Source organism: Pipistrellus hanaki (genome assembly GCF_964339955.1).
Source record: "Pipistrellus hanaki genome assembly, chromosome: 1".
Classification (NCBI taxonomy): Eukaryota; Metazoa; Chordata; class Mammalia; order Chiroptera; family Vespertilionidae; genus Pipistrellus; species Pipistrellus hanaki.
This window is the reverse complement of record NC_140503.1, coordinates 188,295,947-188,313,642: the sequence shown is the minus strand read 5'-3', so window position 1 is coordinate 188,313,642 and position 17,696 is coordinate 188,295,947. Positions and strand designations below refer to the sequence as shown.

The 17,696-nt window shown below is 34.6% G+C and overlaps 1 protein-coding gene across 2 annotated transcripts in view; it reads right to left on the bottom strand.

Annotated features, from left to right (window-relative positions):
• The window catches only part of PDS5A (PDS5 cohesin associated factor A), a 97,706-nt gene that overhangs the window by 43,198 nt on the left and 36,812 nt on the right, over positions 1 to 17,696 (bottom strand). For both annotated transcript variants that reach the window (XM_084900500.1, XM_084900501.1), the window contains exons 7-14: positions 14,796 to 14,876; positions 13,950 to 14,090; positions 10,337 to 10,452; positions 7,784 to 7,878; positions 6,790 to 6,935; positions 4,163 to 4,314; positions 2,498 to 2,611; positions 672 to 753 (exon numbers count right to left, since the gene is read on the bottom strand). In XM_084900500.1, coding sequence (XP_084756626.1) covers positions 672 to 753; positions 2,498 to 2,611; positions 4,163 to 4,314; positions 6,790 to 6,935; positions 7,784 to 7,878; positions 10,337 to 10,452; positions 13,950 to 14,090; positions 14,796 to 14,876 — 927 coding nt within the window. The remainder of the gene's footprint in view (positions 1 to 671; positions 754 to 2,497; positions 2,612 to 4,162; positions 4,315 to 6,789; positions 6,936 to 7,783; positions 7,879 to 10,336; positions 10,453 to 13,949; positions 14,091 to 14,795; positions 14,877 to 17,696) is intronic.

Sequence of the window (17,696 nt, the reverse complement as noted above, 5' to 3'; positions counted from 1 at the left end):
TGCGATTCAGTGGTTGAGTGTCGACCTATGAACCAGGTCATGGTTCAATTCCAGGTCAGGGGACATGCCTGAGTTGAGGGGCATGCAGGAGGCAGCCAATCAATAATTCTCTTTCATCACTGATATTTCTATTTCTCTCCCTCTCCTGCCTCTCTGAAATAAATTTAAAAATATATCTTTAAAAAAGAACATGTATTCTAGCAAACACATTTAGAAGTATATTAAGAGATAATTAAGTTTCTTTACTCCACCTTCCAGAAAATGTTGAATAGAATTTCTTTTGTTATTTTGAATTTGGCATATTTATAGGATACCTGATTTGACACTGACTCTCCATTGAAGGACCAGAAATCATGGATAAAAAAAATTATTTCTAATATAATTTTATCTTGAGGTTTAATTCTAATTTGCATTATGATAAATTATGTATGATATATTAGTGTTTAAATATTTGATAAAAGAGAAAACACTATTTCTTTCCTTGTGTTGGAATATAAAGTTTTGTTATACTAATTTGAAATGAAATTTTACTTGGATATCTACAGAAATTTTGTTTAACTGACATTTGATAAATAGAACAATTGAGATACTTCCTATTTGCTTCATTATATATAACCAAAGAAAATCTGAACAATGACTGTAACAATGAATTTAACAAATCAGGAACTTACTGTAGGCTGCTTGTGCAAATCCAGGAGTTCTCGTACATGACTTCTAAGCATGTTCTGACATTTCCACATTTCATTTAGAGCTCTGTAAATAAAGTCATAAATATGAAAAAAGTGCATAATATTACAATACTGATAAGTATTTAACTTCATTACTTTTTTTAAAGTATATTTTATTGATTTTTTACAGAGAAGAAGAGGGACAGCGTGTTAGAAACATCGATGAGAGAGAAACATTGACCAGCTGCCTCTTGCACACTCCCCACCGGGGATATGCTCGCAACCAAGATACATGCCCTTGACCGGAATCGAACCCGGGATCTTTCAGTCCCCAGGCCGACGCTCTATCCATTGTGCCAAACCGGTCTCGGCTAACTTCATTACTTTTTGTGTTGCATGATATAGATGCATCATTCTTCTATATCTACCTAATATTTTAAGCACCAGAAAATGTAATTAATACTATTAAGATAGTTTAATGTAAAATGGCAAATATAAGGCTTCTTATGAGAGAAAATATAGGATAAATGGTATCTGACAGGTAACTGAAGGAATTGAAAGACATTCTAAACAGAAATAGCTAGAATGTTTTGGTATAAAGAATTATAAAATATCATCAAAATGCATGGCATATATTTCAGAAAAGGATGAGATGATGAAGGCCTTTTTATGCCAAGCTAAGGGGATATGCATAAAGGTCAGTAGACTATTTCAAACTATGAATTTGTCCGAAATGATATAGATTGAGATGCCACACTTAAAATGGAGTGTGTTGATTCAGAATTCTTTTCTCTCAATGAAGCAAATTTTCTTCTCTCATAAACACACTCCATAATCCCAGAGGATCTCAGAAATTAGTCTAATTCTAGGTATCCTTTGCCAAATATTCTGAAATATAAACAGAGACCAAACTTTAGTTCAGGGTTTTACTACCTATATTTTTAGGATCCACTTACAAATCTTTTAGAAAAGATAATGCCTCCAAACTTGATGCATTGAAAATATAATGTTAAGTCTGTAATTTCTGGTGAAAACCCATAATCTCAATCTAATAAATACCAAACGAACCCAAATTGAAATTGACGGAACAATCTATAAAATTAGTGGCATGCTCAATATTCTTCCAAAACCCATCAAAATCATAACAAAGACCAAAGAAATCGTTCCACATTAAGAGACTAGAGATATGAAAACCAACTCTGCAATATGTAAAACTACAATGAGAAAATAAATATCTATAAAGAATATTATTTGGACAATGGAGGAAATCTGAATAAATATATATTGAATTAGAAAATAATAGTGTATCAATGTTAAACCTCGATTTTTGATAAGGGTATTCTGTTTATATAAGAGGATATCCTTGTTCTTTGGGGATATAGACTGAAGTACTTAGGGATAAAGGAATCTAATGTCTTCAAATTACTCCAAATGGTTCAGAAGAAATATGTATATGGACATTCTACATAGAGGTGATTTGAATATACTTGTCTGACAAAGAACCAGTCTGAGGCTTAGGATGGTAAAGCTCCAACAGTGTGATTCACACCTTAGTCAACAAGTAGACAATAGGTAATTTTGACATGGGGACTTAATTGAATCCCTGAAACCATATTACTGACTCAGTTGCTAAATATGCCTATCATATAGGCACATTCTTGCTTTTGACTAAACCTGAACCTATAAAAATTTTCTTTCAATATATTTATCTGAGGTTCTTGATTCAACCAGAAACAATAACCCCATCATGAACAATTAATTAGATCAGATAAAGTGATTTTATGAAATTTTCAGGAAATAATCCAAACAATCATTAAAAAGTAACTTACTTGACAGCATTTGGATCCAAACTAGCATATAAATAATACAAGCATTTCATTCTTTCTTCTGTTTCCAGATTGTGGGGGACAAGATACTGAGCAAAGATTTTTTCTACCAACAGCCTATGAAACAACCAATAATACAATTATTCTACTTTTTAGAGATTTTTCTCTATAGTCTATGAAATAAACAAACAAAAAAAACACCTCCCAGATAACACTGTTGTTTTTAAAAAATAGTCATTTTGTGTAAGAACCACAAACTGCAAAGATAACATACCAAGGGTAGCATGTATGTGTGTAAATACAATGAAAATGATCAGTTCTTTTCCCTGGAGATAGTTTTAACATTTAGAGCTATGCTAGCTATTTGTGGCTTTAATTTCTAATTTGTCAGTATGAAATAGATGTTCTAAAAGGGTTATATGTCAATCCTAAACACAGATTGCTAGGGTACTTGGTTACCTATTCTTCCAATGGTCTAGACTCTAGAGTTATAACAAATTACTTAATACTAATATATAAAAATATGATTTCAAGAATAGCTAATTAAAAAAAAAAAAAAACCCTACCAAAACCCCACATTAATTTTCTTTGATTACAGTTCAGCTCCTTTCTCATGTTGTCATTAAAAAAAGAAGGAAAAAAAAGAAAAAAAAAGAAAAAAAAAGAAAAAATCAGGGGGGTTCTACCTTCATACTATTTCCTGAAAATTTAGTTTTTCCTGTATACATTTGATATTTCTTCTTTCCATAGTCTTGCTAAGCTTATATTTATTATTCAATATCATTGAAATAAGAGAATACAAATGCTCTTCATTAATCAATAAAATACATATCCAGCGATGCAAAGTAGTAAATTTAATTCAATAACACATTACCAACTATTTTACAAAAACCAAAATCATTATTACAATCCAGTATAAAATAATACTAGGTAAGTAACATTCAGACAATAAAAATGACAAAAGGCCTCATCATGTGAAAAGATTTTTAACTATGTATGGGGACAAATGTTAACCACACTTACTGTGGCAATCGTTTCTCAATATATATTGTACAAAGATGAAACCACTACTGGCATATTATATATAATTATGTCAATTACACTGAGAAAAAAACAACAACACAGTAATACTCCTGTTGGTACTTACAGTGTTTTAAAAAGGAAAAATAATAATTATTATTAAATAGTGCTTTATTGCCAGGCATAGAGCTAGAGGGGCTTTGCATTCATTATTTTATTTGATTCACATGACAATTCTTTAAGGAGGCTTTATTATTATTCCTTTTTAGATAAAACTCCAGTGCATAGAAATTGTCAGTTGTGCAAGATCACGATAAAGGGCAGAATGAACATTTGGTCTCTAGTCTAACTCCAAAGCTTATGCCTAGTTCACTATTATTCCGCTACCTACAATCTTGGCTAGAGTCATATACAAACACTAGAAGGCTCGGTGCATGAATTTGTACACAGGTGGGGTCTGGCTGGCCAGCCCCACTCCCTGGTCAAACAGATAATTTGCATATTAGCCTTTTATTATATGGGCTAGCATGCATAAATATATGGAAAATGATTTCTAGACTTAGAAGTTATTAAAAAAGTAAATAGAATAACATTTTTAGAAATTAAAAGCAACTTTATATTCAAACATTTTAGCAACATATTACTCACTTGTCATCAATGCTATTCTGATAATAAATATGCAGAAGTTTGTCTTTTATCCAGCTGACTTTCTCTGCAGCTTCCTTTCCTGCTTCACCATGAAGACAGTATTTCTTATAAAGCTGAGCCAAACCCATCATAGCTTCTTTTCTTACTCGCCACTAGAAAGTATAAAGTTTGTTGAATGAGCTAGATACCAAACTTTAATATACCAATCTACAAAAATTGCCAATTCTTTACTAGGTTGTACTATTAGACTTATGTGTACAAAAATAGCACAATATTTTTCATAAGAGGCAGACAAACTGTTTAACCCACAATTTTGAATATGCTCTGACTTAATAATAAGGGTACTTTAAAAATTATCCAGTGCAAATTCTGCTAAATCTTTTGCCAACTTATTTTCCTCAAAGCCAAGCAATTGTAAATCTTACAAAGATTTCATTCAATTCTGTCTTAAAAAAAAATTTGGCCAAATTTCAGAAGCAATTAAAGGGTAAAAATAAAGTATGAAATGCACTCTGTACACAAAAAAGGAATGGTTTATCCTAATCACATCCCAGTTGATATCAGCTCAGACAAAAGCAAAATTTAATACCAAGATCCTGGAATTGCTAAATTGGAAAGTAACTTGGACATCTTCTAAGGTGAACTACCCTACCTTCGCGATTAAGAGGACAAATGATTTACCTAGCCACATCCTAGTTAGTGAAAGACTCTGTGGGACTTCTAGAGTTTGGGATGGGGTTTACTAGTTGGAAAGAAAGGTAGTTGGAGGAGGGTGGACAGAAAGAAAAGGAGACTATAAAAACATAATTAGAATCATGATAGTAAAATGTAATAAAGCAATAACAAAAAAATATATGTATCAATAACAAATCAGAGAATACTATCCTTAGTTTAAATTAAAACTCACTAATAAAATTTTTGTAGTGAACAGAATGAACTTTGTTCCCATACAACAGGTAATAGATGTTCTGTAACATTTCTTACACAAAACCATATAATTTAAGCAGTAAAACCTAAGATTAGTATACAGAAAACACATTTCAGAAAGTCTATATCCAAGGCCATCTAATTTATTACATCTAAAACATCCAATAAGGCCGGGCCCGCATGGCTCAGTGGTTGAGCGTTGACCTATGAACCAGGAGGTCACAGTTCGAATCCCACTCAGGGCACATGCCTGGATTGTAGGCTCGACCCCCAATAGGGGGTGTGCAGGAGACAGCCGATCAATAATTCTCTCTCATCATTGATGTTTCTATTTCTCTCTCCTTCTCCTTCCCTAAAATATCCAATAAGTGCTCTATTATGAGCACATCACATCATGCAATCTCAGGAAGATTCATTCAGTTACTCTTTCTGAAACACTGACAGATACAAGAATGAAATGTTCCTAAAGAGAGGAAATAAAACGAACAGCAATACTTTAAACTGGTTATGCGTAGTTTAATTACCAAGTTACCACTACGGAGAGTATCATTTCATTTAAATTAAAGTCAAGGGGAAAAACTCTTATTTGGGAGAACATCAGGTTTTCAACTATGCCCCAATAAAATAGCACAGTGTAAAGGAAAACCTTTGTTAAAGACGTTAATTTAGTAGCACGTCTAATCAGCCTGTCTTGCATGTCTGTCTTTTGCTTATGGATGACACTATGCCTTAGCAATTGCTATTGCTATTCTTAATACTACTTTTCCATATAACCCACATGTGTGTGTTTTAAGTTTTAAAATATTTATTGATTTGAGAGAAAAAAAGAGAAAGATACTTTTTGTTCCACTTATTTATGCATTCCTTAGTTGATTCTTATATGTGCCCTGACTGAGTTTTGAAGCCACAACCTTGGCGCATGGGGACGATGTTCTAACCAACTGAGCTACCTGGCTGGCCAGGACAACCCATGTTTATAACTGCTTCCACATGGAGGAAACCACACACAAAAAAACTACAACTGTGATTTCTGCCCTTAGATTGGCACACCTATATGAAAACATCATAGTCAGAGAAAGCATGATTATCGTTTAGTTAAACGAATGACAGCCATATCCACCTAAATTATAAAATACAGTCTCTTTTGAAAATACTAACTACAGGTAATAAATACGGATAATCACTACTCTTTCAGAACTCATCATGCAAGTGAAAAGGTAAAATAAAACTTTAATTTAGCTTTTAAAAAATATATTTATATTGATTTCAGAAAGGAAAGGAAAGAAACATCAATGATAATAGAGAATCATGGATCAGCTGCACCTGCATGCCCCTTAATGGGTATGGAGCACACAACCTGAGCATGTGCCTTGACTGGGAATCAAATTGTGACCTCCTGGTTTTGGGGTTGACACTCAACCAGTGAGCCACACTGGCCGGGCTAGCTATTCTTTTTAAAAAGGTAAGCTAGAAGCAAATCATGCATGCCTAAGATCTGAAAAGCTATAGAAAACAATGTATTCATTTATGAAGGTAACTTAAAAATACACAGAAATACAAAATATTAGCTTGTTATCTGGCAGTGTATTAATTTGATTTTCACACAAAAATGCTTTAAATATAATAGAAAATAAATTCTTTTGCAGTTAGTAAACAATTTAAACAAAGTAAATTAGAAAAGAATTCTGCTCATAGTTTACCCGTTTATCCAGTGTTCTTTCCCTTACAAAGCCAAGTAGCTGATCATTTACTAAGGCAAGGTCTCTTTTGGCAGCTGTTATAATGGTAACAATGACATCATGGCGAATAGCTTCTTCTGGGTCATGTGATCTAACTTTCAAATATTCTATAATAAGAGAAAAAATAAAAATAAATGTTGGCTATCATATCTGTCATGTTCAGAATGACAGAAGAGACTAACGCTTTAAATTTTTATCCACAATGTTTACAATGTTTATAAAATATGCATAAATTTAAAGCATTTTATTTTTGAGGTAGCAATATCCTATGTAAATACAAATAAACTATGACATAGTATTTATTACTGCACAATCATATCTTAGTAACATCAATTATTCTGAAAAAAATCAAATCACAGCACAGTATTGGATTAAATAGATTACAATTTAAGTTACTATACAAATTAAGACTGAAAAAGAAAAAATAGCAAAAAAGGCTTACTGATAAGTATATATCTGCACATTACACAATATAAAAAAGCAGAATTAATATTCTATGACCTATAAAAATTTCCTAAATATTTACAATACAACCAAAATCGAAATTAAAAAAAAATGTTATTTTCTCTTTTTTGGTGAATAGCATTTTGATAGAAGCCATTTATTTACTATTATCAAATAAGATATGCTTAAATGCTCTATGTTCAAATGAATGAGAAATTTTAGTGTAGTCCAGAAGGTAACCACTTTCTTAGTTATTAATAATTGATGTTACTATGTTTAATTTTCACATAGGTATAGTGATTTCATAAATATATCACAAAAGCCTACTTCCTCAAACTATGAGGATCACAATCTGAAGATTTCAAATATACTTTTATTATATTAACATGAAATCATTTACTAGCCCAAGGATGATATAGACCTGAAATAGTGCCTTCCCGAATTAAAATCTAATTCAAAAACTAAAATTAAGGTTAAAGACATCTAAAATAATATAAAGCAGCTACCTTACCTGTGAGATCCTTTGCTAAATCTGGGTGATTCATTAAACAGTGACTGGCAAATTTCACACTTTCTAATCTCACAGGAACATGAATGTCATTAAATCTACATATGAAAAGATTGCTAAATATTAGTTGTAAGGCAAAACAATTATTTTCAAATAAGGTACACATATCTAACATTATATAAATGCCTATAAACACGAAACTACTGATTAGAAAGTATATTTTGACAGTTAACATGTTCTGAAGGAAGAATATAAAGTAAAACAATTATTTCACAAAAACAGTTTGAAAACAATTTGTTTACCATTATAAAACAAACAAAAAGCAGTCCAAACTCATCTCCTAACCCACATTACCAACAACTTTATAGAGCTCAAAATTTAAGTTTAAAATTATTCTATAAAACAAACAAAATAAATATTTGAAAATCTACTTGAAAACATTTTTAAAAAATATATTTTATTGTTTTTTTACAGAGAGGAAGGGAGAAGGATAGAGTGTCAGAAACATCAATGAGAGAGAAACATCGATCAGCTGCCTCCTGCAAACCCCCTACTGGGGATGTGCCTGCAACCAAGGTAAATGCACTTGACCGGAATTGAACCCGGGACCCTTCAGTCCGCAGGCCAATGCTCTATCCACTGAGCCAAACTGGTTAGGCAAAAACATTTTTTTTTTATGAGGAAAATACCAGTGGGATGTGAGGTAGAAAGGAAATCATGTATGAGGCAGATCCAGAAGTTCAAAGGTAAATACATGAAATGCACGTGTCATACTGCCTCACAAAGTTTCATGGATAGTACCAACATTAAAATGCTCTTTTAAAGGTATAATATATTGTAAGAACTCAACACCTATGAAATATCACATGTGAGTTCAAAACTGCACTAAAAAGGACTGCAAATAAAAACAAGGATAAACTGAATAACTTTTAATTTAAAATTTTGGGGCAGTTTGAAAACAGCTATTAATGATAAATAATATGATTTTAAATAGCAGGAAATATTTTTAAAGTAACTTCACAACCAATTTGCTGGCCAGTGTGCCTCAATGGTTGAGTATGGACCTAGGAACCAGGCAGGAGGTCACAGTTTGATTCCCCTGATTCCCAAGGGGGCACATGAATGGGTTTCAGGCTCAATCGCTGCTAGGGGGAGTGCAAGAGGCAGCCAATGGATGATTCTCTCTCATCACTGATGTTTCTGTCTCCCTCTTCCTCTCCCTTACTCTCTGAAATCAGTAATATGAACAAAAAAAGAAACAAAAATATATTGAAACAAAAACACCTCCACAACCAATTAAACTAAAGTTATATAATGAATGTTTTAATTTTAATGTCCGTGCCTACTTTCTTATCCAGAGATAATCAATCTTATTTTAATAAATTCTTGCATTTAGGGCTTATAATTTTCTAACTGCCAGAGGAAAATAAAAATAATGCTATTGCCCTCGCTGGTTTGGCTCAGTGGAAAGAGCATCAGCCTGCAGACTGAAGGATCCCAGGTTCCATTCCAGTCAAGGGCGTATGCCTGGATTGCATAGACTTGATCCCCAGTAGGGGGCGTGCAGGAGGCAGCTAATCAATGATTCTCTCATCATTGATGTTTCTATCTTTCTCTTCCTCTCCCTTCTTCTCTGAAGTCAATAAAAATATATTATAAAAAGAAAGAAAATTATTTTTTTAAAAAGGATAAAGAAAAAACTCTTACGGTTTAGTTTTTACAAGTAACACAGGGATAAAAAGAATTCTTGAACTTTGTTTTGCTATAAATACTGATGTCAATCACAAGGACCAAATCACTCCTCTACATATCGACAAGTACAGATGCTTCATTTTTTCTACTCTAATTCTTAAAAATTCAAGTTTAGTTATTTAAATATTACTTAATACTATTAAGACCTTCAAAATGTAAGTTATCATTGTCAGGATCTGAAATTTCTGATTTGTTTGTTATATTTTAATGTTTAACCTAAGACTATTACAAGGAGTATTATATCAAATTTACTTTAAGAAAATTTCTGAGCTCATTTTCTGAATAGGTTAAATTAAACAATGGCAAATCTCAAATGCTCTACAGAATACTAATAATTAAAATTGACTTTTTAATTAAATTTTGAAACAAAGAAATATGTACAAAAATGCAAGGGGGAATTTAATACATTCCATAGATTTTTTTCAACCTTACCATCAAGTTGATAGACCATAATAATTCTAAGTTCTTGAAAAAAAACATCAAAACTATTTGAGTGAAGAGGAATGATATTTTCAATTTCAAAATCAGACAATACCAAATTAGTTCAAAACATACAGCATGCACTTAGACATGCTACAGACCTAAAAGATAAGCAATAGTAAATGAATTGCTGGACTGAAAAATAGTATGAGCATGTTTTAGTTTTCTTCATAAAAATCTGTCTTTTAATTTGTTCTCCAAGAAAGATAGCAATAAAGATACTAAAGAATCAAACACTTATCTAGTAAAGTTGTGATATATGTGTGGGTCATATTGATTGGCCTCCAAAACATAAAGAATCCATAGAATTCTATGTTCTCTTACCGTCCAAGAAAACACTGCCAAAGAGGACGATTCTGTGTTGCCAGATCAGAATCTTTAGAACCAAACAATTTAGCTAAAAGTCGAACAACAGCTAATCGCTCTTCTCCATCATTGCTCTAAGGGAAAAGAAAAAATATATGAATCAGGCAATTTATTCATTACATCATAGGAAAGAAAATGAAACATTCCCCAAAAGCTACAATTTCACATTCTGCTTATAGTGATATGAGAACTTTAAAATACATGCTCTTCTTTACTAGGCTGATATTGTTTTGATTCCATGTTTGATCATATCTGGTTCTTTACTCTTACTTCAAACCCTCCCTACTGCTAATATAAATCAATTTATCCCTTAAATGTCAAACACTTAATAAGGGGAAGTCTTATTCTACTTGCAAGTGACTGCTTTAGTAGCTTAGTGATTATTTCAAATGATGTTACATTTCACATCTATGTGCTTAGCTACTGAAATAAAAATGTGAGAACTCTGAATACATCAATAAGTGGAACAACAAATTGTTATTTCTCTCTCTCTCTCCCCCTTTCCCCGCTCTTTCTAAATCAAACAAAACATTTTTTAAAATTAAAAAAAAAAAAAACTGTTCAAAATTTTAAATAAATTCCTTGAGTCAAGTTGGAATATAATTTATAGTGATGGTATAATTTTTTGATACAAAAAATGATGTATAAGTATATTATTAATCTATCCCAAAGTGTAAAATTATATCATTAAGATATTACATAATACATTGTTTGACTATAAATACATATATACCTTAATAATTAAAACAATGAACAAATATTAGAGATTTGGCATCAACAAATTGCCAGTGACTTTCTAAAAAAAAAAAAAAAAACCCACAAAACCAAAACCAGCCGAAACCGGTTTGGCTCAGTGGATAGAGCGTCGGCCTGCGGACTGAAGGGTCCTGGTTCGATTCTGGTCAAGGGCATGTACCTTGGTTGCGGGCACATCCCCAGTAGGGAGTGTGCAAGAGGCAGCTGATCGATGATTCGCTCTCATCGATGTTTCTAACTCTCTATCCCCCTCTCTTCCTCTCTGTAAAAAAATCAATAAAAAACACCCCTTCCCCCCCAAAAAACCCCCACAAACCTCAAAAGACTGCTTGTAATTTTCATTTCTTTTTATCCTAGCTAGAAAAGGTAACTAACTCTAACCGATTCAGAATAATTCTCTGAAAATTTCTACTCTACTCAAAATAAGGCAATAGTAACTGGGTTTTTGATGTGTTTTTTAAAAAAGATTTTTAAGGAGAGAGGAAGGGAGAGATGTGAGAACAGAATACAGGCCAGCTGCCTCCTGCACAAGCCCTGTTGTGGATGGAGCCTGAAAAATCGATCTCTCTCTCGAAAATAAATGTAAATGTCTTGTGTGTTTTAAATATAAAATGTGGCAAATTTCATGATAACTACAGACAAGACCGTTAAAAAGGACAACTCCAGGGTATCCCTCAAATATAACGGAATAGCACTCTGTGGACCCATGCAGTGGACAGTATATATAGTTGTATGAGGTAGCCAAGTACAGAGTAAAATAAAAAATTGTAACCTGTGACTATTAACTATTAAATTTGTAGCTATATTCAGAGATATAACTACATAAAAAGCACCACAGTAATAGTGGTAACTCAAAAAGGGGCACCCTAATTATATGTAGATAGTACCTAAACTACTCTGAATTTCATTTTCTTCATTCAGGATGAGAAAAGTAATACTGGTACAGTCTAGGGTTTCAGCCAGAAACAAATAAGAACACAGGTGTTGGCACCTGTTTTAAGACGATAAACAAGTATTCATTCATTACTATTATCTAGACATAGTAGATAGTTCAGTATAAAGTTTAAAAAGACATACATTTATTTATGAACATAGCAAAACAAAAAATAATGGCTTTGTTTTATATATGGTACTAACACATATTATACCTTAATAAAAAATGGAAAAAAAATATATGGTACTAAAACAAACTACAACAGAAATAACATTAACTCCCTACAATGTTAATTTAAAAAAAATTTAAGAGTAATTGGGGACTGGTAAACTGAGTTAATAAATCATTGAAGAAGGTGATACTGCTCAGTCTTGGCCATTTTGTTGTCTTATAGAAATATCAACCCAAAGTTGCCAAATCACCTGTTTTTGTTTTTGTTTTGTTTTTAATATATATTTTATTGATTTTTCACAGAGAGAAAGAGAGGGGGATAGAGAGTTAGAAACGATGAGAGAGAATCATCGATCACCTGCCTCTTGCACACCCCAACTGGGGAGGTGCCCACAACCAAGGTACATGCCCTTGACCTGAATTGAACCTGGGACCTTTCAGTCTGCAGGCCGATGCTCTAGCCAAACCAGTATTGGCTGATTTTTTAATTGTTGCAACTATTACAGGTCCTATCTAATAAAAGAGTAATATGAAAATAAACCATAATTCCACTACAACCACAAGCCACATCCATTAGCCAATCAGGAGCACATATGCAAATTAATCCAACCAAGATGGCAACAGCTACAGAGAGGGAGACTTTGGTATCCCTGGCGATGGAGGAAGCCAAGCTTTCCATACATCCTGCCTGGTCCAGGCCTCCGCTTAAGGCTACAAAGTTTCAATTATAGAAGATACATAAATTCCAACAAAAATGGCTGTGGCCACAGAGCTAGAGAGAGCAGGTGGTGAGAGTTGCCAACAGTGATGGAGGAAGCCAAGCTACTTCAGCACTGGCTGGCCCAGGACTTTGCTCCAGGCTACAAATTTTCAATTATAGAAGATAAATCAATCCCAACAGAAATGGCTGCTGCTACAGAGCAAGCAGAAAGCTTGGCTCTGCTCCAGGCTACCAAGTTTCAATTGTACAAGATAAATAAATCCCAGATACCTGGGCCTCCACTTGGGTTACTGGGGGACGTGGCTGGCCTGCAAACCACGATAGGCCCCTTGCTCAGGCTGCCCCATGCCCCAAGGGAACCCTGATCCAGGACACCCTTCAGGGTAAACCAGCTGGCCCCCATCCATGCACCAGGCCTCTATCCTATCTAATAATATGCAGATTGACCATCACTACAACATATAAGATGGCTGTCCCATGTGGTCAAAGATCCTGTCCCTATGTGGACACAAGATGAACACCACAAGATGGCCAGGAGGGGAGGGAACGTGGGAGTGGCCAGGCCTGCAAGAGAGGTCAGTTGGGAGCGATCAAGCCTACAGGGGATGTTCCTCTCTCTCCCCCTTACTCTTCCTCTCTGAAATCAACAGAAATATTTTAAAAATAAAAAAATAAATCACATCTAATACTAAACACCATTTAATAACATGTATCATAAGTTTTTGTGATACTCTACATTTCATACCTATTATTTGTGTCACTGTGTTCATCAAGTATTTAACAACTAGGTAAGTTATACTTTTGCAATGTATATTCTCCTATGACCCAGATAAGAGATACTGCTGTATTCAAATGATTCCAAAATATATACCTTAACTAAATATTAAAAGGATAAATTGAACTCATATTTTACAGCTAAAGAAAAACTAAGTTATATATATATTTTTTTCTGAAAGTTTAAAAGGCTTAAAAATTATAGTCAGTCCTACCTTCAGTTTGAATTCAAGCTGCGGCATGACAGATAATAATAAGTGAGGATCTATAGCAAAAAGCTCCTGAATCAGATCAAATATATGTTCTGACAAATCACTTACTGATGATTTTCCAAGCACCAGGACTTGATTGAAAAACTATAGGAGATAATAAAACAAAAATATCCATTTCATTTAAAAACTTAGATAGGTTTTTTTTTTAAATAAACATGGGTTTAAAAAACTATATAATTAGGCATTATATATACAACTGAAGGGGATGAAACAGAACAAATATTTCAAGCAATATATGATATGACAGTCACCAAAATAGATTAAATTAAGTTCTACACATCAAATCATGAATGTTACATGGAAGAGAAAGGTAAAAAAAAAAAAAAAACCAACACAACTCATTGTTAACTTTCTTTTAAGTTAGAATGACATTTGTGGGAATCTTAATTTTCATTAAAACAGAACAACTTAGTCTATGTAATTCATCATAGAACACTTTATAGAGAAATTTCCTAATAGCAGAGAAAAAAATTTGTCTTATCTTTTTTATTTGAGTGTGACCAATTTTTCCATGACTTTAGATGAAACCTCCATTTCCTACCAACACATACACCCTTAGAAAAAAAAGTATTAAATTTGAAAATGCTAGAGGTAGTTGTATGCAAATGATACAAGCATATACTTTTCTGTAGTATCATCAAAAGATATTTGTTTTAAAAGGCAACATACTTTTGTTCTAAATGAAGCTGTTTATAGGCTAAATAAACATAAATGAGAAAGTTGCTCATAAATTAGTACATGGATTAAGAATTACACAATTATGGAATAAATACAGGCTGAAATACATACATTGGCAATGCAGGCCTCAATAGTCTGGACTGTCCTTTTCAATAGGCCTTTTGCAAGGTCAAAGGACTGTTTATTTAAGTTCTGGGGGAAAAAATACAAATATGCAAAGTTACAAATGATTTGGTGAGTTTATTCTAGCACCATTAGAACACTACGGTCTTCAAGCATACAAAATATAAAGCAAAAAATACAATGGGCCCTGGCTCCTTTGGTTCAGGGGAGTGTCAGCCTGCAAATTGAAGGGTCCTGGGTTTGATTCCATTCAAGGGCACATGCCTGGGTTGCAGGCTTAATTCCCAGTAGATGGTGTGCAGGAGGCAGCCAATCAATGATTCTCTCTCATCACTGATGTTTCTCTCTCTCCCTTTCCCTTCCTCTCTAAAATAAATAAACGTAATTTTTAAAAAATGCGATGGAATCCTAGTTAAGGTTTTACCCAATATCTGTTAGTCAAGTGGTCTTAAATGCAGAATTTGAAAATAACACAATTATGAATAAAAAAACAAAAATAGTACATTAGTTACTCATAAACTATCTCAAGTTTAGTTTTATTAAACTCAAAATCACAGGCTTTTGGTTTTGTTAACCAACTTAAATTGGCAATTACACCCATGTATCCTAAACACACACACACCCCTCTCTAACTCATAATCTCAGTATTTCATTGTCTGATCAACATGTGCTATGAGTAAGAGTAAATCTAGAAAGTTTTCCAAGTAAAACTGCCAATAAATTATAATTCTGAAATGCTGAATACTATGTCCACTCCTTAAGATTCCCAATGCACTACAAAATATTAAAGGGTCTAAAATGACTAGAAGAAAAAATACAAACTTAATATTTAAAAACTTACTGAAAAGGAAATTCTTGCTTTGGAGTACATCTCTATACTCTGAAGTTTTAGACCAAACTGAGATTCATTCAACATCAATTTTCACCTCTCCCAAAAAGAGACTATGCCAAGAGCCAGATGGTAAAAATTGTAGGCTTTGTAAGTCATATGGTCAATGCTACAACTATACAACTCTGCTGCTGTAGGGTGAAAGCAGCCATCCTATCTAATAAAAGAGTAATGTGCATAATGTGCAAATTAACCATCACTCAGTTATATCCATAAGCCACGCTCACCAGGCAATCAGGAGCAAGTATGCAAATTAACTCACCCAAGATGGCTGTGGCCACGGAGAGAGCAGGAAGGAGGCTTGGGTTTCCCTAGTGATGTAGGAAGCCAAGCTTTCTGCCTGCCCTGGCCGGCCCTGGCCTGCACTCCAGGCTACAAAGTTCCAATTATAGAAGATAAATAAATCCCAACAAAAACGGTGGCAGCCTCGGAGCTGGAAAGAGCAGGAGGCTAGAGTTGCCCATAGTGATGGAGGAAGCCAAGCTTCTGTAGCCCTGGCCTGCCTTGGCCTCTGCTTAAGGCTACAAAGTTTCAATTATAGAAGAAAAATAAATACCAACAGAAATGGCTGCCACCATGGAGCGAGCAGAAGTCTTGGCTCTGTGCCAGGTTACAAAATTTCAATTGTACAAGATAAATAAATCCCAGACACCAGGGCCTCCCCTTGGGTCACCAGGGGGCATGCCTGGCCTGCAAACCACCACAGGCCCCTTGCCCAGGCCACCCCACACCCCAAGATTAACCCCCACCCTGATCTGGGACACCCTTCAGGGCAAGCCAGCTGGCCCTCACCCATGCACCAGGACTCTATCCTATCTAATAAAAGAGTAATATGCAAATTGACCATCACTCCAACACACAAGACAGCTGCCCCCATGTGGTCAAAGGTCCTGTCCTCATGTGGACACAAGATGGCCAGCAGTGGAGGTCAGTTGGAGGCTATCAAGCCTGCAAGGGAAGGCAGTTAGGGTCAAACAGGCTGGCAGGGGAGCAGTTATGTATCAATCAGGCTGGCAGGGAAATGGTTAGGGGGTGAACAGGCTGGCAGGCAGAAGTGGTTAGGAGCAATCAGGAAGGCAGGCAGACGAACAGTTGGGAGCCAGCATTCCTGGATTGTGAGAGGGATATCCGACTGCCTGTTTTGGCCCAATCCCGTAACGGGCAGTCGGACATCCTTGGAGGGGTCTCAGAGGGACACCCTCCTCCCCCGTGCACGAATTTTGTGCACCAGGCCTCTAGTAAAATAGAAAGAAATTAGCATACTGTGCTCAATAAAACTTTATTTGCACAAATAGGCAATGAGCCAGACTTCTGACCCTTGCTCCAGACTTTTATTCTACTGGCAAAAGGATAAAATTAGCTCAAAATTAAGGCAACTTTTGTATTTCTTTAAATGGTATATTATTGCCCTAGCTGGTTTGGCTCAGTGGATAAGAGTGTTGGCCTGTGGAATGAAGGGTCCCAGGTTCTATTCCAATCAAGGGCACATGCCTGGGTTGCGGGTTGGATCCCCAGTGTAGGACATGCAGGAGGCAGCAGATCAATGATTGTCTAACATCCTTGTTTGTTCATTTATTTATTTTTGTTAATCCTTGCCTGAGGATGTTTCCACTGATTTTTAGAAAGAGTGGAAGAGAGAGGGAGACAAAGAGAAAAATCGATGTGAGAGAAAACACATTGATAGGTTGCCTCCTGCACAAACTCTGACCAGGCTGTCTAAGCCAGGAGGAGCCTGCAATCAAGGTATGTGCCCTTGACTGGAATCAAACCTGGGACCCTTTGGTCCACAGGCCGACACTCTAACTACTGAGGCAAACTGGCCAGAGCTCATCATTGATGTTTCTACCTCTCTAACCTTCCTTCCTCTCTGAAAGCAATAAATATATATATTAAAAACACAACAATTACTATAACAAAAACCACAACACCCCACTAATGTTAATTAATTAATCTTAATAACGATGATTAACATTATCCTTAGTTCCTACTTCTGCCCAAAT